Here is a 23,122-nt window from a genome sequence, read left to right on the forward strand (position 1 = left end):
GAAGTTGGGGAAATAAAGCACTGAGCCTGTTAAATAAAGGAGGAATTCCAAAGAGAAATGGGAGCTTAGATTGAGAAATAGATAGAAGGTAGAGAATTGAAGAGATTGACAAAGGGAGAGGGTTTTAGAAGTGGATGGGTACAAAAAGTAAAGAAAAGGAGAAAGGAGACAAGCTGTATAAATAGAGAATATTTCTCAAGATTTTGGATTCATAAATAGGGCTTTTACATGTCTTCTGTCCTTAGACTGCTGACATAGATAAAATTTAATGAGCAGAGTTTATTTGACAGTCAACAGAGAATATGATAAAATCTCAATAAGAAAGACCTTGAAAGCTGAGATATATTTTTCTAAAAATTCTGACTGTATTTAGGGAGATATCAAAAAGATATTTCAAGAGATACTATGTTTATATTAATAAATTGTAAATGAAAAACCTATCAAGAAGAAAATGACAAGCTACTTTTGAATTTTTCTCACAATTTGACTCACAAAACTTAAACACAGTAATTTCATAACCTTTTATTCTAGATGCTTTTATTAGCTTGGTTTTGTTTATCATTTAGGTAATGGTAATGTTGAACATCTATCACCATGGTATTAAGTGAAATTACATCTAGGTTAAATGCTGTCATGATTACAGGAGAGATAGGGAAGGAGCAAACACTCAATGATGGGTTGCTTCCCATACTGAATGTGGAGGAGTCTTTATTGTTATATGCTGCATAAAGCCAGAGTTTGGTGTATTTATGTCAATTCTCTTTTCACTTTTCTTGTGAACTTTTGTCAACCTTCCTCCCATACCTTTAGCATCTCCAGTTCCATTGTCACAGGGCTACTCGAGAGAAATCATGAATTTTCTCACAGGGTATTTTCTTTGCATGGTGCCAAAGTGCCTTGTTTGAATCAGTGACAATACAAAGTTGTTTCTGTTTATTCTCTCATCTTTTCTGAAGCTAGCAACCATCCTAATCCTGTTGGTTTCTTTCCAAGGAAATATGTTGCCTATTGGGAACATGCTGGGGGGGATTTTGTTGTACCAAGTGGAATTAGTGGGAATGAGGGTAGTAATTGACTGCTGCTTATGTTTGTACCATTAAGGTGTATCTCAAGATTTTTTGCTGTTCTTGGTGAATGTACTAGGAAATGTTTGCCTCAGTATTCATTCATATTGGAAACTAAAGTGATACTGGAGTATCCCCCATCTCTTGTGCCTTGTAAACATTCCTCTGATAAGCTTTTTAGGGGTCTGGATATGAGGCGTGTGGTATGCATCCATCTACTGACAGCATTATAAATATTGCATTTCTGACCTTCAGATTTTCTCTTTTGATCTCTGGTTAAATGATATATTTGCTAGTTTGACACTGCTGACATTCTGTCTGTTTGGTCTAGCTTTGTTATACCATGATTTCCTGTGATCCCACTGTCATGGGAATGATATATCTCAAATGATGAATATACTTTGAAGCAATGTGGACAATAAAAAAACCACAGGCTAAACTGCATTTGCAAGAGGAGTTTTTATTGTAAAATTTCCACTCCGGTTTACAGTATAAATTATTTACCTAATGTTGGTGTATTTAACACTGCTGTTTTATCAGACACTATAAAGGAGGATAAGCTACTATTTGGGTGGATAGTAAGTGTCTTAATTATGGTTTTAAGCAGATTTCCCCTTAATTTGTTTTTCCATGCACTGCCTTGGGCAAATCTGCATTTGCAAGACAACAAACTGAAGAGTAGTAGAAATGGAAGCTTCTTGTTTTCCCTCAGCAATGAAGGCTTAATTTCTCTAGAAATGTTCTCTTCTCTAGAACTGGTGAATATTAACTCCACTTCTAGAGAAGTGAACCATCAACCATAGGAAGTGAGAAAGAGAAGAAATCAAACAAAAATTTGCACTCTTGTATAATGTTTTTCTTATCCTTGTTTTCAGTTTTTGAACACCTCAAAAGCAGTTCTACCTTAGAATTCCATGCCTGTTTTCAAAAGTTGATTGGAGCTATGATGTGAATAAAGCATTGTAATTCCTGATAAATTCAAGTCTATTTAGATTCAAGTATTTTATGAAAAGTCAGTGGGAGTTTTTTACGCATAACCTTCATGTCCTTGTTCTTTTGTTATTAAAATGAAATGAGAACTTTAAAAAAAGAAGTTGACAATAAATGTCAGGCTGATAAAAACCTCACCACTGACCTTCAAAGCAATGAGATTTGACGGTGTTATGGTTATCCACTGAGGCCAGAAGTTACAAATCAGATGACGCAGTGATGACTTTCATACTTGGGAACGTACATGTTCTGCATAACATCCCATGCCTCATTTGTCACCTCTTTTCCACTGTCCAGAGTATGAACTATTATTTTTGCTTGCAGCTTTGCATCTCTCCATTGTTGGCACACTACAGCAGACAATTGAATCCTCTGGCAATTCTCTCCTCTTGGTTAGCTGTGCCCCAGTTCATAAGGCTCCATATGCTGTGCTCTATATGTGATTGGCACAAATGAGTGCAAAAGCTATGGGAAATTGCACTGGCCCTGATACATCTGTATCAGCAAAATGAATTGGAATGGCCTATAGCTTGTAACAGATTAGAAGTTATTAAATGTCCTGGTAAAATTGTTTTTAACTGTATTCATCTCCACTCTTTCCTGTTGACTAGGGCAACTGACCTTTAGTTGGAATTTCAGGCACAGGAACGATTTTATTGTTTAGATTAACGTTCTGTCACAGCGTGTGCTGCAGGTGCTCTGATCCAGGGTCCCTGTTGCATCACTGACACGATGCCATCAGGGCTGCTTCACTGGCCAGTCCAGCTTTTGGATTTCTACTGACCATTTACAGGGTGCTGACATCAGCTCCAGTCAGGTCTTTCTTTCTGGTGTTAAAGTAGGCTCAATAACATGTAGGGGACAATAACTATCAAATAATCTTCGGGTTACTTGGAAGATACCTGGAAAGACTCACCATCACTGACCCATTAAATAATTTATTTTTTTACTGAGGATCTTGCTCACCTCTTTTTCCCCCTAACTTTATCTATCAAGACTTCATAAATAATGGCAGATCCAAAAGGAAGCTTGAATTGAAGTATTGAAAGATTTAAGTATCTCTAGAACTGAGGTTCTGCTCTGGATGGACTGAACTCAGGAACTTCATGATACTCTAAATAATTGTTTTCATTTTCCTTTTTGTTCTTATAGATGAATTGCACTCACTCTCTTAACTCTTGCTGTTTCTCACAGCATTTAAACCCCTGTGAGTCAACACTTTCTGTAAGAGTAGAACAGCAGGAGAGAAAGGCCAGAAAGAATGTAATATTTTTTTTGTGAGAGTTTGCTTAGATCAGTCTCCTTCAGATTTTTTTATTTGTATCCCAGGAAATCGAAGAGCTTGTCAAAGTAAATAGACTTAAACACCTCTCCTGAACAAGTGTGGTTAAGAATCTCTAGGAAGGTGAGGAATATCTGAGGCGGGATAAGGTCACCAACTTTGGCTGTGTCTGTGAAAGACTGGCTTTCACCTTGTTACTGATACAAATCAGACTGAAAAAATGACCAGAACCCTCTGTTTGGTGTGAGCCAATATAATAATTCATAAGAATTGCCTTCCATGCTCCTATTTTTTTCCCCCGAGTTTCTGTCAATTTGTCTGCTTTTAGAATACAAACTGCCTATGGGAATGGGCTGTTTCCCCACTTCCTGAAAGATTAGAAACACCTCAAAAACAAGGTGATTCTGTTGTGGAAAAGCAGCTTTCTGTGTCTGTTCACCCTGTCTGAAAGACAGAGCTTTCATATTTATGGTGTTTAATTCTCTAACAAACTCATCCTTTCCTGTATGCCCTACAACTTGTAAGAAAATACATTTACAATTAGCTCCCACTATGAGCTCCAGTTTTAAAGCCTCAAAAGTATTTTGTGCAACTGCATATAGAAGAATCCTAGAACATCTGCCTTACAAAAGAAAATTTTATTCAAATACAATCAGTCTCAGAAAGAGCAAAGTTGAAATTTAACATTTCATATTTCAGAATTTCAGTGCTATTTGATAGCTTCATAATAGTAGAATACAGGAGAAATGTTGAATGACTTTCCCTCTTTCAGAAGTCATCACCTCCTTTAAGACTTGTAAAATTTTTGCCTAATAGAGGAACTTTGAATTTTGGATTTAACATTATTTGGAAACTTGAAAAGCAAAATCAAGGAAACTTCTTGAATAGAGGTGACACCACCCCCTTTGTTCACAGAGGAGATGAAAATAGTATTGGGAACTATTTGTCAAATGTTATATGGAGTTTCAGTGTTGAAGCTTGATTTTTTGTGAGGGGATTTTAGTAGGATTTTACCAAGTTTCCTGGTTGATTTTATCCTTTGTATTTTTTTGTACACTTTAAATTTTCTAATAAATATTTTAAACATTTTTTTTGCATTAAGTCCCACAGAATATGCTGCAGAAAATTTTTAATCTGATTATTTTGTTTATATATCTAAATTGCAAATCCATTGCAGATAAATCCATTCATTTTTATAAATGGAATAAGCAAAGATAAAAGCACTTTCTGAAAGGATGGCTTTTAGTGAATTGTTTTATTAGATTGACCCCAGGACCACTCAGTTAAAGTTCAGGGAGAAGAACTTGAATCAAATGAAGTGCTGTTTATTTCTAGAGGATCTTAATCTTTAATGTGCTTTGCTTAATGTTTTAGGATCTTCTGAGAGAAGTTAGTGCTTGCTGTTCTTTGAAGTTACCAGCTGAATTCTGGAGACTTTGCAAGAGAACAGAGAACTTTGCTGGACTGACACTGCATAAAGGAAGAAAAATTTTATCACTGTTAATTAATGTTTTTTCAGTGCATTTTGAGAAGATGAGTTAGTGTTACAGAGAAGTGAAGAGGATTGATGATAACTATACATATTACCCTTTGAATAACATTTCAGATTAAAAATATCAACACACTTTCCTTTCCTCATGATGAGGACATAGTAGAACAGGGAAGGTGTACTAACACAAACTGCACCAAGGAATAAGCTATTACAGTCAGTTATAGCAGGTGAGAGACCTTGTGTGTTTTCAGTCAGTAACAGGGTGAAAACAGAAACCAGGAAAGGCTTTCTGAATGGTGAAAGGCATTTTAAGTTGGATAGATTTTAATCTAGGGCAGCAGATCTTATATAAGGTCTAACTAGTAAAGCTTTCTTCTAAAAGATTAACACAATGAAGTTGCAAATCCATTTTGAAATAGATTGTTTGATTTGAAGAATGAGTAGTGAACTTGGAGGTGAAAATAATTCTCACAAAATGTACAGAGAGTAGGTGCCAGTGGCCACATACAAACACTGTACAGCTTTTCCCCACTTCTTCAGGAAAACATAGTGAATATAATTTTAGTTAGATTTCATTCCACTGTTCTACATTTGGTTCTTACAGGATTAACAAATATGATTTCAAATAAGTCACTGCAGTGGCAAATCTCCTGACTACAATGCTTAGATGTATTTATTGTCTGGGGTAAATTCCAACAGGAACAAAACACTAGTCAGCAAATCCTGATATAATAAATTCTCTTCCTGTATATTTATTCTATATATTTATTCTGAAATTTAAAAACGACAATAAACACCTTTCAAAGCAGAAGAATGGATGGCAATCCACAGTTGCAAAAATCTGCTATCACAGTCTTAGAGAGATTGTTTCATTTCACTGGTTTGTAATACCCTAGACCTATCTTAACTCTTTTGCTATATATACAGCACATGTAGGAGGTGGTAGCATTTAGTAAAGAGAAATACAAAGCATTATAATGTCATGTTTTAGCAGCCCATAAGGGGGAGTATTTAACTGCATTGAATCCTAGAGTTTAGGAACAGAGAAAGGAGATCGAATGCAAGGCAGTTGACCTCCTGTTGACAGTGAAAAGTAATATCCTAAAAGAAGAGTTTGGCAGTTCTTTAGACTTAAAATAATTTTCACCCCATGTATGCATAAAATCAAGTAGCAAATGTCTTACTGATGCAGAGCCAATATAAATAGTTTTTTAAAATGCAAGGTTGTTTTGGTGTTGTTGCTTGGAATAGTTTCTTTGTTTATTTGACTGGATGGTTAATTTATTAAGAGTTAAATTCGGAATATTTATACATACAAAATTACTGTTTGATTTTCTTTCCCATATTCATGCAAGTTCTACCTGTAATTTTACCACAGATAATTGATGTGCTTCTTTCATATTTGTGTTGTTTACAAAAGGACTTTTTATTGTTACTGCTGCAACTGAGATAGGAATCTAGCCCACAGTGCACTTTCATGCAGGAGACATTTGCAGCTGTCAGGTTTGGCAGCTCATTGGCTTGTTTTGAGATCTGTGGATAAAACCCAGTGCAGATTAATGACAAGATACAGGATATTTTATTTTTTTTTTGATAACTGACACTTGGTATCAGGGGGCTTAACATGACAGTTGACTATTAGTTTATCCTGGCAATTTTTGTGTGCAAGGCAGTAGAGTAAAGCCATGCTTTGGAAAGAAAATGCTATACTTTGCCTTTTATTTGGGAATCTCTGTGTTCTTGTTAAATGCTATTCACACAATTTAAGTAAATATTAATTAATGAAGTTGGACAAAATTCTTAATATTCCCCTATTTGTCAGCAGTGAAAATACAATGAATTCAGAATTTTTGCTGTACTAGTGTGCATCAGCTTCTCACTGAACATTCAAAAGCAAAATATTATATTAACTCTAGAAAATATTTTTAAATTTTTATTGTGAGCAGCTTATGAAAGGGAGAAAATAGTTAAAGTTTCACTTTCCTTTTTGTCTGCCAGGGCTGATATTCCCCACGAGCATACAGCACCTTGTAAACAGAAGCTGTGTTATGATATCCCAAGTCCCGTGCCTTTGATACACTTTCTGGTGAATAGATGTTTGCTGATTATATAACTTCAGGGCTTAATGTTTGCTCAGTTTGAAATGAGCTCTTCAGTGAAGACTTTGTTTGAAGATGATCTACAGTCATTGATTGTAAGCCTAATGGATTTTCTCTCCCCTTTGGATTGATTAAACAATGATTTCTGAGTTAGACATTTGGGAATAAGTGATATCCAACACAGACTTTTTATGTATGCTTTTATGCTTTAGTAAGCCAAGTTCAATAAGTGTGTCAACATAACTGGAAACAATACCTTTGTCTCTGTCAAACTATCTCTGAAAGTGGCCAAAAATAGTGAAGTTTGTCTTAATGAGCCAGAGATAATAGTTTTTTGTGGTTTTTTTTTTTTTTTTTTTTTTTTTTTTTTTTAAAGGATTACTTTTTCTTGAAATAAGTTTCTGTTTAGAGGAAACAAGGAATGTGTTCTCAGTCTGGAGCAGTAGTTACCACTCCTTTCTCAGGTGAACTATTTGAGTATTTGACTTTCCTTCCCTTCCCCAGCAAAAGCAGTGATCACAAGAACAGGAATTTTAGCTGAGCTGCTCTTAGCACAGAATTGTCCTCATGTAGATATCATCCCTTTGTGTTGAAGTAATTAAATAGTTCAGTGAAAAATTCTTTCTCCATTTCAGTTTACTGTTCAATATTTCTGGATAAAATATTGCTGGACATAACATTGGAATCTGGCTTTAAAAAATGATTAATTTCCATTTTATGGACAGTATTATTCACTTACAACTTTCCATTAAATTTATGAGATTAGGTTAGAAGAATGTATATTTAGAACAAATCCCACGAAGAAAGAAATTAAACCTCTATGGATAGAACCAAAGTTTATGTGAAGGGTCATAAGGGTCATGTGCAGTGAGTCTAGACTTGTCATGTCTTAAAAAGGCATGTATCATATTCAACCATTATTCAAAGTATTATGTTATAATGTGCTCTCCTGGATGTTATAGCAATAAGCAGCTGGATAGCAGGAAAATGTGCCTCTGGTTAAAGTACTCCCTGAATCCCTTGGGAAAAGTCACTGTCCTGAATCTCTGTTGATATACGACTACTGGCTCCAATAAAGCTGTACCAACTGAATGATAAATGTTTTCAACTTTGAGCAGTTGACCTACCCAACACAGACAAAATGTTCTTAACATTCATAGAAGTGAAAAGTGTATATGTGTGAATGCACCAGTATGCAAGTTAAAAGCACATTTCTTCTGCACCAGTTGTAAAGGGCACCACTCTTCCCTAGATCCTACTGAACACTTGTTTACTTATTTAGCCTTCTGAAAACTTTAGATGAGTCTCTTATTGAAACATAAGTTTTCCTTGCTGTCTATTCAGGTTTCAGTCATACTAGCTGAAGCAGAAATAATCCAGAAGCTGTCCTTAAACAAGGAATGAAAATGAAATGATTTCTACTCAGTGTAGAAATCTGAGCACTCGTCTTTGTCCTCTTTTCCATGAAGTCTTCAAATAGATTAGAAAATTCGTAGGTGTTAAGGTTGCAAGTGACTAACAGTCATTATTGAGTGTGACCTTTTGCATAACAAATGTGGCTTGATGTAAAAACCCACCTGTTTTATACACTGTGACTGTGATTGAGGTAAAGAAAATACTTCATAAAAATATTCAGTTTTGATAAAGAGTTTCCAGTGTTTGAAAATTTGCCACCAATGCATCTGCACAGAAATTGATGAAGGTGAATGGGTCACATTTGCCATGTATTTCTGGTGAGAGCTTGAATATATCAAGATAGCTGCATACTGCATCATATCAGTCTAAATATATCTGAGTATATCTCATTAAGGCTTGTCCTGATGTGTCAAAATATGGCTATTAAAAACCAAGATCATAGTTAAAGGAATTCTTGTAACTTATTTAAACAAGAACATATATTAAAAAAAAACAACAAAAAACCCAAACCATAGCCAATCCCCACCCCAAACGCTGTTTGGTTCTGTTACCAAAATCTAACAAAAGCCAGAGATCTAACACATAGGATATTAAACTGATTGCTCTGGGATTGATTTTGCTTATGCTCATATAGAACTCAGTGTTTACAGAACTTATGTAAACTAGTAAATGTAACGAACAGTATAAAGTGACTTTTTTTTTTTTTTTTTTTACTTCTCATTCAAAAATTATATTTTAAATATAAAAATAACCCTAAACTTAAAAATAAAATAAGAAATTAGGATAATAAGTACTTTGAAATTGCATTATATTGCCTGGCTTCCCATCAAGTGAAACACATTTTTCAGCCTAAGCTGAATATGGGTTATTTTTTGGATAATTGCTACCAGGAGTTTCATTTTTGGTTGAATGAACACTTTTAATCATAGAGAATGGTCAGTGTCCTCCCTTTTCCAATCAAACACATATTTCCTTCAACAATTGCTCACCAAATGAACCAAACTCACTTTCTTTACCTGCTCACACCCCTACTCCATGTGCTTCTCTGCATTCAGTATAAAGTACTTGCCCACATGAATTCACTAATTTGCCCAATAACTATATTTAATTAGGGCCCTTGCATGATCACTTTACAGCATAAAGAGAGAAGATTAAAAAGAAATGAGGTACAAAAGCTTGGCTGAGAGTTCTGCAGAGGGAAAATATTTCTTGTATGACCACAAAACCAAGCCAGGTGGCTGCTTCTGAGTCAGGTCTGACTCCAGTGGGTTGGACACTGTCAGTCCAGACACAGCTGTTGCCTCCTCACACCCCAATATGAGCAGGAAGGTTTCTTTACTTGACCAGGAATTAATTGATCATTAAACCCATTGGGTAACATGGATATCTAACCCTGGCAATCCTGACCCCTGCTACCCTAACATTGTCCATGTGTCTGAAGTTGCTGGCTCTGTAGGACTTTTAGGCCATGAGATCCTATTGAATTCAATGCTTAGTGCTAGTGAACTAGGAGCTCTAAAGATTTATCTTGTTCATTAATGTTCAAAAATGATTCCTGTTAGCCAAATCCAAGCACAGTTTTCAGACCCTTGCTCAATCAGTTTTCTCATTTCTAGGCTTAGTCTAAAAGACAGACAAATGAGCTTTGTTTTTTTTGAACCTAATGATTATCCTAACCTAATTGTTAATATGGATATCTTTTGTCACACAGCTGAAAAAGATTGAAAAACAGTGATATAAATGGAAGATGGACGAGTTTGGAGCTTCTAGTCCCTTATGAAAAGAAAGTGTCTGAAGAGCACCAAGTACACTGCTTAAGCTTACATATGTGCCTGTTTTGAAATGTGAGGGAGGGAATAGTATTGCATACTTTTCAGGCATATCCAACATGAATTAGGGTGCAAAATGATATATAACTGTTCAGGTGTGTCCAGTTTATTTGTAATACTGAAGCAACCTTAAGAAGGTTGAGTATGTTTAATGTAGCCATTTAAATAGATGTCAATTAAATGTGGTTTCTTGGGAAATACAGTGACAGGACAAACCTGCAGTAATTGCTGTAAGGAAAAAATAGTCTCAAACTTGACAACAAAAGAACCTGAGTGATCATTGTTTTGATGCATTGCTAAAATCTTTCTTGCTTGCTCTGGGGATAATTGAGGAGGCTCCACATCCTTTCTAAAAAGTAATTCATAAAGTGACTGGCCCTACTATATATGAAATGCCTTCTCAGTTGGATCTGTTAAACTCATTTTGCTCAGGCCTTGCAAGGGAAAAATTTTTCAAATTTTCCTGAATAGTTTACAGAGTCAGGTGCAGCAGTTGACTTCTTTTGGCTCAGACATTTTGGAGAGAGGGTGAGTTGTCAGTTTTGATGTCAAATGTACAGTACTGTGAGTGACGAGGTAGTAGCAAATTGTGACTCCATCTGTTGTGTACTGTGTTTTTAGTAGTTTTATTTTACAAGTTTACTTTTCCCTCATTTTCCTAATGGTTTTACTCACTGAATGTGCTATATTCCTGTGCCAAGCTGTGTAACATAGCTTTGAGAACACATTATGAATGCAAGTACATAAAGTAGAACTGGCCTGAAGAAGTATTGCCAGTTGTTGCTTCTTTCCTGTTTAGTAGTTTGAAAGAGTTTTCCTTAATTTCCTCCCCTCATCTTTACCCCTTTGTGGTGTACTGCTGCTCGCTTGCCCTGGTTGTGCTGTGACCTGTTGTGGGTCGTGCAGCTGTGGAGGTGACATGAGGTGATCCTGTTGTGGTTTGCCGTGAAGCAGAGGGAGCATGTGCGATGCCTCCTGTCATATCACAAAGGCTGCCGGGTTGGTGTTTTGTTGTCTCATGATTGTGACCAGTGAGCAGTGACGAGAATATGTCTAAATGGTTGCTAAAAGTGAAGAGTATTACTTCCTCTAGAATCTTCTCCCCCAAATGTGAGTTTGCTTTTATTCTCTTTTAGAACCATCCACTATTACAGTCTTATTTAGGTGGTTTATTTAACCCCCCCTTTGCCATTATCCATCAAGGAATATTTCTGTTGGGTTCCTTTCCCTATGCTGCTTACAACCAGAACAGTAATGGCTCTTGAAAAGTTGTTCTGAATCCCTTTTTTTCCAGCCATCTAAGCTGAACACAATTGCCCACAGTTGTGTGCCCTCTTTGTCCCTTGTCACGTGTGCGTCCCCATCCCACCCTCCTTCCTTGTTTTTAACACTTGTACAATGTGTAGGAAGGGATCAGGAAGACATTTTATCTCACGTAATCTGTGTGCAGGGAAATAAGGAGCCAGAAAGCCACTGGGTCTGTATAAAAGGAAAGATATACTGTACGTATAATTACTTGTGACAAAGAATTTTCTGGATTTACTGAAGTATGAAAATATACATGGATTTTTCCCTCTGGAAGTTGTGCAATATGGCACATTTTGTACTTTATTAGATGCCTACACAAGATAATGGAAGGATCAGATTTTCTGTAGGCACAAACCCATACTGTTAGTAAAATATAATTTTATCAGTGTTAACTGCATAGTTCAGTGAGTATGATACTTACATGCATAAAACCACCCCATACAATTCTTTAATTTAACTTGTGGATACAGTTTCTATATCATGTCCCATTTTGTTTACATAAAATTTCATTACTCAGAAGAGACATCTTGGATTACTTTCCCATACATTAAAAAGCATGACTACATCTTATATCATTATTTTAGTAGCTCAGTAGTATTGAGTTTCTTCCTCCACAGCCTTCTTGACATGATTTTGATATACATTCACCCACAGCTGCCAAAGCTGAAGTCTGTGTACTTTGTTAGGAATTCCTTGTTCTTTGAAGGTTATTGTACAGTATCTGTGCATGTTATGTTGAGATGCTCACTGTGGTGAGTGTGTAGAGCACAGACTGTTGGGTAAGGCCATAAGAGAAAAAAAGCACTATTTTCCTTAGAGCCTCATCTATGTAACTTGGTGGTTTGGTTGAAATATTTACAGGATATTATCTCCAAGTTCTCCTATTTTAGTCATTTGGTTTGGACAGTGGAAGCTTGAGTGATAGGTTGGTGTGACTTCTCTGGTGTTTGACTCAAGCTTGTAGAAGAGCAGTCCAGATTATCAGGAAATGAGCTGACTGTTTTTTGAAAACATGTATGTACTTGTCAAAATATTATTTCTTGGCTATATAATAATTTTGGGATCTACTGGTACCTGCTGTCCATAACCACAGCATAGTCTCAGGATTTAGGCCTTTGTCTTCTCTAACTTGTCCTGATTTTACGTCTTTGTAAAATAACACGGTTGCACAGACAAACTTAGCCCATGTTTTGTTTTTCATGTTTGTATGGATGATATTTTGAATTCTAGTGCATTGTAAACTTCGTAATGATCTGCTGACAGCAAAAGAAAATGATATTGAATTGTGTCCTTAATAACATCACAAAGTGCAAAGTGACTAAAAATAGCCTGTATCTTTAGTAAATTTTTGAGTAAATTGTAACAGTAACATTTTCAAATATGTTTACCTGATTTATATTTTCTTTCTTCATAATACAAAATAATAATTAGTTTAGCACAGGAGCAGAAAAGCAGAAAGATATAGGAAAACCTTATGGGAAGAAAGACATTAAAGTTTTCTGGTGAAATTTTTTATCATGTTGTATTTTTTAGATTTGTCATTTAATATTGAATTATCAGCTTGATTAATAGTTTTATGTGATAGTCTATTGAGTCTGACTTTTTACGCAGAAGAAAATTAACTTCCATTTCTTTAAATGAATCCTCTCTGCAGCAGAAAACACAGGGAAGAGCAGCAAAGCTCATAAGGTAAAGACCTCAGTTAGATGCAATTGTACTCTGTGTCTTTGAAAAGGATAAAAAATGTGTCAAAGCTTGTGATGGAATTTTCTAATAAGCAGGTGTGGATCATAAAATAATGGCATGAGATTTGCACCTATCGTTTAAGGAGTTGGAAAGATGACTCTAAGGGTTGCCTTTTCAAAAATGATCTACCGACAGTGCTTTTTTTAATAAAGATTGGCCAACACGTGTTCACGGCTAAGAAAACATGCAGTGCTACACTGGGGCACAGTTTCTAGGGGTTATTTCAACTTTGAATTGACTTAGTATTATTGAGTTTTCTGCAAGATGAAACAATGGAAGCAAACTTTGAGATAGCCTGGAAAAAGAATTGCTCATAGCTTGGAGAAATAATTTTTTATGCAGTTGGAAATAAATTAACCTTTATTGTAGTTAAAGTTAGAACCATCAAATCCACACTGCAAAAGAAAAACAGTCCAAGTATTTTGTGATAGTCCAGGCAGCTGCCAAATTATTAGGTGAAGTCAGTAAGAAATGGAAAGTGTGTTTTTTGTGGAAACTGTGTCAAGAGCTGTTTTGTGTTAAAAAAATCCTGCTGCCTGATGCTAAAATTTTCTGCTATGAATTAATTACCCAGCTAGGTTACTTCTGCTGTAATTAGTTCTGCATTAGTGGAATACTGCACCTCAGTAAATTAAAAAGGTGAGAATTCTGCTCCATTCCACTCTGCTTTTTAGTCTCCTTCAGTTCAAATTTCTAGAATAAAAAAAGGCTTCTAATTGATTTTTCCTTCACCTGCAAAATTCACAACACATCATTTGGATGAACATCTGCTTTGTTTTCTCTCAGTAGATAGCACAAAGATGTGTCTAATCCTCATCAGCAATTCCTTCAGTTTCTCTGGTGCTGGCTCTGACTTTTTCCAACGGCTTATTTCAGTGGAGTGTGTCAGGACTCACCCCGTTAGGTATCACCTGTTGCTTGTGCTCAATAGCCAAAAACTGAGACAAAATTTCTCTTAGTTTGACTTGCATAAACTCTTAAGAAGGGGTCATTTTGTATGATGTTATTCATAAGTTTTTCTTCCCTTTGGAACAACATTATCTATGGTACTTATTATTACTTTCTTCTCTCTTTTATATTACTTGGTCAGATTGTGTGCTCAGCTTGATGGTGCGGGAACTTTCCTGCACTACTCAGAATTGAACGTACAGTTGAAAGGTTTCTATGAATCATGGCAATAGTATTTTCCCAGTTTTCATTATTTTGGCTTAGGTACATCTATCTTTATTAAATGCATTGTGCTTTACTACCTGTCCAAGGCATAAATCTCACTCATACTGCTGTTATGTTCTGTAATTTAAGTCTGGAAATGCTGCAGTCACTGCAAGGTTCCTCAATTCTACCACCTAGAAAATATTATAACAACTAATTAAAAGAAGACAAATGAACAATTTAGATGTTTTACTTGCAGTGCCCAGAAGAGGACATAAATATTCTTTAGAGATAAAGAATGATAAGAATTGTTATTATAACAGCGTTATAATTTTATTATAATTTGTGTTTATTTCTATTATTATACAGTTATATAAGAATTTTCTGAAATGTTCACAGAAATGTTATTGAGTCATTGTTGACACAAATAATATTTACAACTGCCTAAATTTAGACTGTGCCACTCTGTTTGTGTAGCTCCTCATCTCTGGAGGGTTGCTTGGTATTTCTTAGTTACTGGAAATGTCTTTAATATTAGCAGTGAAATAAATGAGGCCAGCTAAATAAATGCTGCTCAAAATTCAGGCAGATTTACCTTTGTAAGCTATGCTTGGAGGAGATGTGTAACTGTCAAAGGAGCTGCCTGGCCATGTATATTGATGGGATTATGCAGATATGTCTCTGCTTTTTGCTAAAGGTTCACAAGGCTCTCATGAGACTAAAGTATACAGAAAACCATTGATGTACCAGCACAAAAATCAAAGAATAGCCCAATAATAATCACAACAAGGAGAAGCAACTATCGTACACAGAGTTACTAAAGAGGGCAATTGTAAACCTTGTTACTGAACAGAGAGACTGAAGGATGAGTGAAAATAATAGTTTCCAGGGAATATAGGCATGTTGATGTGAGTAGGAAATGGCTCCTGCTAGGAATTGTCACCAATTACTTTTTCCTTATGCTGTAAGGAAGAACCCTCTTGCTCTATTCAATTATTCAGAATTACGATAATGCTCTTCCTGAGTTTCTTCAGAAAGGGCTCAGGAAAAAAACCTTTCTAGAATATCTGTGTATGCAATAAATTAAACTAGCTGTTAGGTCTCGGTATGACTTGAGAGACGTTGCCAAATAAATTCTTTTTATTCAGATTTTCATTTTTAATTAGGTAGGAAAAAAAAAACCCCAAAAACCCCCCAAAAACCACCCCACAAAACAAACACCCCAAAACAACAACAACAACAAAAACCACACAAACCCCCCCCCCCCCAGCTTTTTTGACCATATATATCAGAAATACTGTACATTTTATGACAACAGCTACAAAATTTTTTGTCCTCTCTAAGTTGACTTAACTTTATATGCTAAATAGCATCATGCAACCAAGTGAGTATGGATACCATCATTTAATAAGTTTTTAAAAATTCTTGGTGATATGCCTTCTTATGTCTTATGGAGTTTATCATCTTTGATGGGAATAATTCAAGCACCTATACCTCAGAACTGCCCCCTAAAAATATTCTAGTGCTTCAAAGAATAAAAATATTACAGAATCAATTAGCTTGGAAAATACCTGACTTTGAGTCTCACCTTTGACTGAACACCACCCTGTCAACCAGACACGACACCAAGTTCCTTAAACACCTCCAGGGACTCCACCACCGCCCTGTGCAATCATTCCTATGCCTAATCACCCTTTCTGTGTGGAAATTCCTCCTAATGTCTAACCTGAATCTCCCCAGCTGCAGCTCAAGACTGTAAAAAGGAATTTAGGAGAATTAATTTTTAAACCAGGAAAAACACCTGCTTTACGGTTTTTGGGTACTGAGAGATTGGTAGAACAGGCATAAGTGACAAAGAAAGCCAGAATTCAAACAGAAGAATAGTAATGGGAATATCTAGACAAAAACAAATGTAAGAAGCATTAAAAATTTTCCATGAATTGGTTCATTTGAAAATACTGAATTACTGAAGAAAAGTTACTAAATGAAAAAGCTAAGGAAAATTAATCATTGTGAAACAATACTGCATGAGATACTGTTAAGCCTATGTGAAAAAAAGAAGGCTTCCAATCACTTCTCTGATTTTTATTGTTGGTATTTGAGAGATGCATTCTCCGAAGGTTAGTGGATTTTAGCTCTGTTTTAAAAGCAAATTTCACAGTTCTCCTCGTGAAAGCTACATGAATGGACAAGTAGTATTTTATAAAATATTTACAATGCAGCTCACATGACAACAGGGCACTGAAAGACTGACAGTAATCAAGAATATGCAGTGAAAGCATGTGTGAATACTGAAATTCAGAGGAGCTGCACTTTGCAGCGCTTTTCCTCTCAAAGAACCTCCCTTTGAAGCTGATCAGTACTCTGTGCCTCAGAGGAGTTTGGGATGCTGTTGTTGGCACCCACATCACAAGTGATGAAAAATGTTTACTTAAATGGCCATCAGTATTTGTATTGAATCCTTAATCTTTGCCTTTGATAGTGTGCAAAAGTGATCCATAGCAAGAACATAAAAGTTTGTTCAGATTTCCCTCAAGGAATGTGAAATACTCTGAACTCCATGATACTGTTATGAGATGGAAAATTTCTGCAAGTTTCTGTGGTTTTAGGCCACGAGTCATAGGTGTTGCCATGACTCAGATAACTGTGTGCTTTTCCATTGTCATAAATAAGACAGGCTTTTTCTCTGCTGTATTTGCTTTCTCTCTAACGTGTGTTCTACTTTCTGTGATACTGTCAAAAATATTATGATATAATATTGTAGGAAAGTAAGTAATTCACTCATCTGGGATATGGAAATCCTGTTAATTTTAGAAAGTGCATTTAATAAAATTGCATCATTGGCAGAGACTTTTTCATGTTATACTCTGTTTATTCGAGAAAATCTCTTTGCATTAGGTTCAAAGCCAGAAATTGATTTCCAAAGGAGCTGAGTGCCTTGGTTGCTTAGATATTTTGAAAATCCCACCAGGTCTCTGTTTGCGGCTTTTTGGCACCTCAATACCCTCGAAAATCTGGCTTAAGAGTTATAACAGTAACACAAAGGAATAATAACTTGTTATTCATGCCAGAAGGATTTTACTGGCACCAAGCATATTGATGCTACACTGGGGAAAATTATATTTACATGTTTTAGAGCGCTGAATTAATTATAACATAAAATAAAACTTTGTTTAACATATGTAAAGAATCTGTTCTCCAATGCATTATTCCTTGTAGGGATTGAGATAGTGTTTTACCAAGCCTAGGAAAGCTATGAACAGGGGAGTGACCAGTGTTCGATGGTTGATTTGTAGTCTGGAAAAAAGACATCAAACAACCAAAACAGATTGCTCAGCCTTAATGCCAGATCCATTCCCAATTTTTTATTTTTTTTTCTTCTTTGCCGCTGTTCTTTTGCTTAAGCCTCCTAAAGCCAGCTTGTCCATTTTCCAGTTCCTCTGAAAAGATCTCATTTCTCAATTTCAAAATAACCTTGAAATTATTTATTTTGACAATTTTAATGTTATAAGTCCAAAAGAGGAATAGATATTTTGGCTTCTGGGTTGTCCCTAGGCAAGGGAAGAAATTAATCCAGTCTAATTCATATACTGCACTATGTATATATTTTTAATATATTTTTTTCGTGGCCTCAGGAAGACCCCAGAGCTGAAAGCTCTATATTAATTTTTGATGGTTAGTTTCTATTCTGATGAAAAGTATTTCTTTAGATCTGCAATAATACAGCTGAAGCAGAAAGAGCTATAGGGCTCAGAAAATGTAACAATACTTTTACAATTTAATTTTAAAATCAGGGCGATAATTGCAGGCAACAGGTTTTGACTCATTTTCCTGAAACTCAGTTTGTATATCCATCTGTGATAAAATAACTGAAAATATAATTGATAGACCTGACTTAGGGATTTTTCCACCTTGCTTCCCCTCCTGAATGTGAGCAATGAGAATTGCAACATATAACATTTCTGATGTGTTGTGAAGGACTGGTAAAATCCAAATTCTCTGCTATGTTAAAAATTAAAACCCAGCTTGACATGGGAATAGGGATATTTACCACTGAAGTAGATTTGTGCTGAAGTTTATGCAGATGTTGTAAACCTGGTTCTTTGTGCTCACCTTGCTCTAATGGAAATTCAGGGAGATACAGAACTGGATCCAACCTGACACTGGCAAAAAGATTTGGCAGTTCTGCGATGAGCAGTACCCCCTCCTCTAGATGAGAAGGGTAAATGGCCTCCATAATCTCCTCTGGATCTGTTTGGAGGTCACTGGATGCTTAAAAGCAAAAAGGCAGAACGGAACCATTCAATCAGCTGAAGACCTGGCTGAAATTTTGAGATCATTTGGCTGATGAATATTACGTGGATAGTCTTTTCAGGCAATTGTTGTTTTAAGGAATGAAAGAATTTTTGCACCTGTCTGGAGTATTTCTGTTGAAGAAGGCCCAGCTGGTCGAGAGCGAGTGATGTTTCTGCTTGTGAAGCACCTGCTTTTGATTTCAGAGGAGAAACAAGAAGATTACTTCAATGGGTGGTGACATTAAATAACAGCTGTTGCCAGGCAGAAAGCACATTACCTCTATTTTACTGAAGTCAAAACACCTCTACCTTGCATCATGGATAGGTTCAAAGCTCCAGCTGTAATCTCCCAGAGGAAGAGACAGAAAGGGTTATATTCCCCAAAACTTTCTTGTAGTTATGAAATAAAATTCAGTAACTTTGTCATTTTTATTATGCAGAGGAAGATGGGGATGACCAGAAGGATGTTTTTGATGGAACTGGGAAGAAGAAAAGGTTTCAGAGTAGAAAGCGAGCTAAGGTAGGAAAATGTTTGTATTTTGAAATAACATGTAGTAATGCTGTTTGAAGCATTCGAATTCAATAAGTATAGTCATGCAAGTGCCTGTGATTGAAGCTTTTGCCTGTGTTTTTGGTGGATATACTTGGCTCTTTCCATTATAGATATGTTTCAGGAGTTCAATGGCTGTTCCAAGTATGTGGTTTATTTCTACTGCCTTCTGGACAGGAAGCAAGGAAAGCACAAAACTCAGCAAAATTTCTAATTTTTCCCTCTTAAAATGTGCATTTCTAATTTATGTTAAATCTGCCAATTATCAAGTGTATGCATATAAATTGTGTCTTTAGCTCATCTGAATCAGTCATTGTTTATTTCCCCTTTGAAGTCAGGTTGAGATTAATCTAAATTTAATGGCCAATTTCAAAAAATGAAAAAAAAATTAAATAAGCAGGAATGGAAATTGTGATGGGTTGAGGGGGACATTAGTCTACATCATCTCTGGTATTATAGTGTTTAAGTTTTTTACTCTGATGTGAGTCTCAAAGTTATGGCTTATGCTTTGGTACAATCTGGAAGAGCACTGGAGAAAAATGTTAGGAGTAAAATACCACAGACGTGGCATTTGAGAATGAAAACACACTCCAGATTCAAATTTGTCTGGTTTCAGTGAACCAACTCCTTCTGAAGGAAGCCTTCCTCCAAACAGTGCTTTGCATAAGTGCTGGTTATGTCATTACACAGTTTTCCAAAAGCTGCATCATTATACAGGTCCTCTGAAAAACTGGAGGAAAGCCAAATATTGCTCATTTCTCTGGATCTGTACAAAGAGAGTATACAACTGGGTCCTCCCTATAAAAGCTTACTTCCACAGACTTTTCTTCAATCCCATCAATGTTGAAAGTCTGAGGAAGGAGGGAGGGTGAGATAATTTGTAAAGCAAGATTCAAACAGGTATTGAACAGAAGTAGGCAATTAGCATCTGATACAAAACTAATTGAATTCCTGGGGAATAAAGAATTGCAGAGTGCTGTTCTGGATCCTACATTAATAATCTGTAGAGGACTGTGTAAATGCTTTATCCGGGCTGCTTTGACACACAGGTATTTATTGCCAGTATTTCAGACTTCCTGTAAGTTGTATGAGGCAGGTGTTATGTTTAATTTCAGCATAGCTGCCACTGGATAAAAAAAACCTATTTAACTGTTGATTTTTGTTTTTGAAAATGTCAGAGGAAATGCTAAATTTGTTATGTTCTGTGCCAAGAAAATAGCACAGCTGTACAGGTACGAGAGGAAACTGGAGCTCAGCAGCTAAACTGCTGCTGTGAGCATAGTTATGGCAAAGTTCCCAGCTCTGCAGCTTGGTACAAATACATAACATATGAATATTTTATATGAAGTGAAATAAACCACAGGAAGCAGAAGTTCTATGTCTCTAACTGTTTTTTTTTTTTTTTTAAGCTCAAGTATAAAGATGTGACAGTTTAATTAACGCGGGACCTAGCAGGGTTAAATAATAATAAACCCAACAGTATTTCATGCAGATTCATTTAATCTGTGTTTGTAGTCTTTTAGAAAAAAATAAGATGGGATTTAGTCTTTTTCAACGGACTCTGCTCTACAAGTTCCATTATATGGAGAGAAAAAAATTGTGCCATAGCATGACACACGTTTCTGAAGCACAGTCCTTTTAGTACCTTTCTTATAGTTGTAAAATACAGTCTGTTTCTTGCATTGGTGAGTTATTTGATAACGATTTTGTACAGAGTGATTCCAGTATTTGTCATTGTGATTTCATGACTTAATGAGATTGCTGAGTACTCATTTGAATAAAGATCACAGAGATAGACCAAGGGATTTCCTTGGTTTTCTGGAAGGTAATTTGCTTTGAAAGGTTGTGCAGTCTGCCTTTAACAGCACGCATCATGTTTGAAGTCCACGCTAACCAGCAATCTCCACCAGTGATGTCCTCTCTGCTTTGGCAGGCTGATGGCCCAACTTCTCCAGCTGTTAGAGAGAGTTCAGAGCAATCTGTCATGTCCAGTGGAAATTTGCTGTCTGTGCAGAAGGCTGCCACCATCATGGGCTAGCAGAAAGACAGAGAGACTTTCAAATGCATATGGCTGCCATCAAGACAATTTATGTTCCAACTCTAGCTTTCCTTCTGTAGAAATAGTGTCAAATAGTGACACTGCCTGACTGTGCCTTTCACAAGGAGTTTAGGAATCTGTTGCATGATTGAAATTAATGTTGGAATATACTTTCTAGACACTTAAGTCCTACAAGTTGATGGAAATGAAGAATTTTCTCCTTTCTCTCATGTTTTTTGTGTGGCTGACAGCACTCTCGTGGGATGCTTAGGGAACAGGAACACTCAGAATTATTCAAAATTTCCTACCAAGTCTGTATTTTTCTAAACTTGCTGAGAAACATCAGCAGGCCAGACAGAAACTTATAGATCATCCTAAGTATGCACCTAATCTTTTCTTAAAAATGTAACTTTAATATTTAAAAGGATCATCTTTTAATCAGGTGATCCTTTCCAATATTGTTCGAGTACAACAACCAAAATCCACTGCAATAACATTTGTGCTATTGTATTTTTAGGCAATGTACACCATATAATGTATTGATTAACAATTCCAGCTGTAAATTTTGTATTCACTAAACCGTCAGTTTTGTTATACTGGCTTAGCAGCAAGGATATGTTGTTTGGATGGAACACGTAGTTAATAAGATTTAATTCATGAACATTTGGCAATGCCATATATAATGAACGGCTTCATATAAGTACAGAAAACTTAAGTATCCAGAAAGATATTACTAGCTATAAAGTTTTAAATAATTATTGTTAACTGACTTTTTAATGCTGCAAAGCTTTCACTTATTGATGAGGAATATTGGGAAGAGACTGTCAGGTGTTGTTAAGCAGCCTTTTAATTACAGTACTGCTTGCATAAAATAATATTTTCAGAATTGCAACGAATGTGTATTAGGTTAGTGTCTATGGAAGGTAAATGATCCTTCAAGAAAGAAAATACTGCACTTACAGGAGCTGTCAGACTATAATCTTCACTCAAGGCAAAGTCAGTGACCAGAATAAATATATGGTGACATGAAAACTTAAGTGCTTCCCACATTCTAACGTACAATATACACTACATTTTTCAGCGAGTGGATGGTAAGTAAATACGGAAATTACACCTCTGTGTCTGTGTAGAGTTGGATTCAGCGGGGAAAAAAAACAAAAAAAAACCAAAGAGAAAACTTTTTGTATTCTTCTTGACAGTGATTCTGTCACTCATATTGTGGCTGAGAACAACTCTTACCTGGAGGTGCTGGACTGGCTGAAAGGACAGGCTGTGGGTGACAGCTCCAGGTTTGAACTACTGGACATCTCCTGGTTTACTGCCTGCATGGAAGCTGGGAGACCAGTTGATGCAGAAATGAAGTACCGTCTCATGGTAAGACAGATCCTGCAGTGTGAATACAGCGATATCCAAAATGAATGGCTGTGATTTCATTTATTTGTTTTAACTTAAAATGTATATAACTGTGTTGTGTTATTATTTTTGAATTATTTTTTTCTGTGAAATTTATATGAGTAATTCACACAGTTTTAATAGATTAAAAGCGCCTTCCATGCCTTCTTTATAAGTGTCTGGTGATGCTGAGTTACTGTATCATCACAGGTTACAAATGGGCAATACAGAGTCACAGAATGGTCTGGGCTGGAAGGTTTGACCTTAGAGATCATCCAGCTTCCAGTGCCCTGCCATGGGCAGGGACACCTTCCACTAGATCAGGTTGCTCAAAGTCCTATTCAACCTGGCCTTGAACACTTCCACGGATGGGGCAGCCACAGCTCCTCTGGACAACCTGTTCCAGTGCCTCAACACCCTCACGGAAAAGAATTTCTTCTGTAAATCTAATACAAATTTCCCCTCTGCC

General features: G+C 36.1%; 1 protein-coding gene across 6 annotated transcripts in view; it reads left to right on the plus strand.

Moving 5' to 3' along the window:
• The window catches only part of DNTT (DNA nucleotidylexotransferase), a 134,269-nt gene that overhangs the window by 33,256 nt on the left and 77,891 nt on the right, over positions 1–23,122 (plus strand). For 3 of the 6 annotated variants that reach the window (XM_040071201.1, XM_040071202.1, XM_040071200.1), the window contains exons 3-4: positions 19,114–19,193; positions 22,461–22,635. In XM_040071201.1, the coding sequence (XP_039927135.1) occupies positions 19,114–19,193; positions 22,461–22,635 (255 nt within the window). Of the gene's footprint in view, positions 1–18,961; positions 19,194–22,460; positions 22,636–23,122 lie in introns of those variants that run through there. The other 3 variants (XM_040071198.2, XM_040071204.1, XM_040071199.1) reach the window with 1 other exon arrangement.

Source organism: Hirundo rustica, chromosome 8, assembly GCF_015227805.2.
Source record: "Hirundo rustica isolate bHirRus1 chromosome 8, bHirRus1.pri.v3, whole genome shotgun sequence".
NCBI classification, from domain to species: domain Eukaryota; kingdom Metazoa; phylum Chordata; class Aves; order Passeriformes; family Hirundinidae; genus Hirundo; species Hirundo rustica.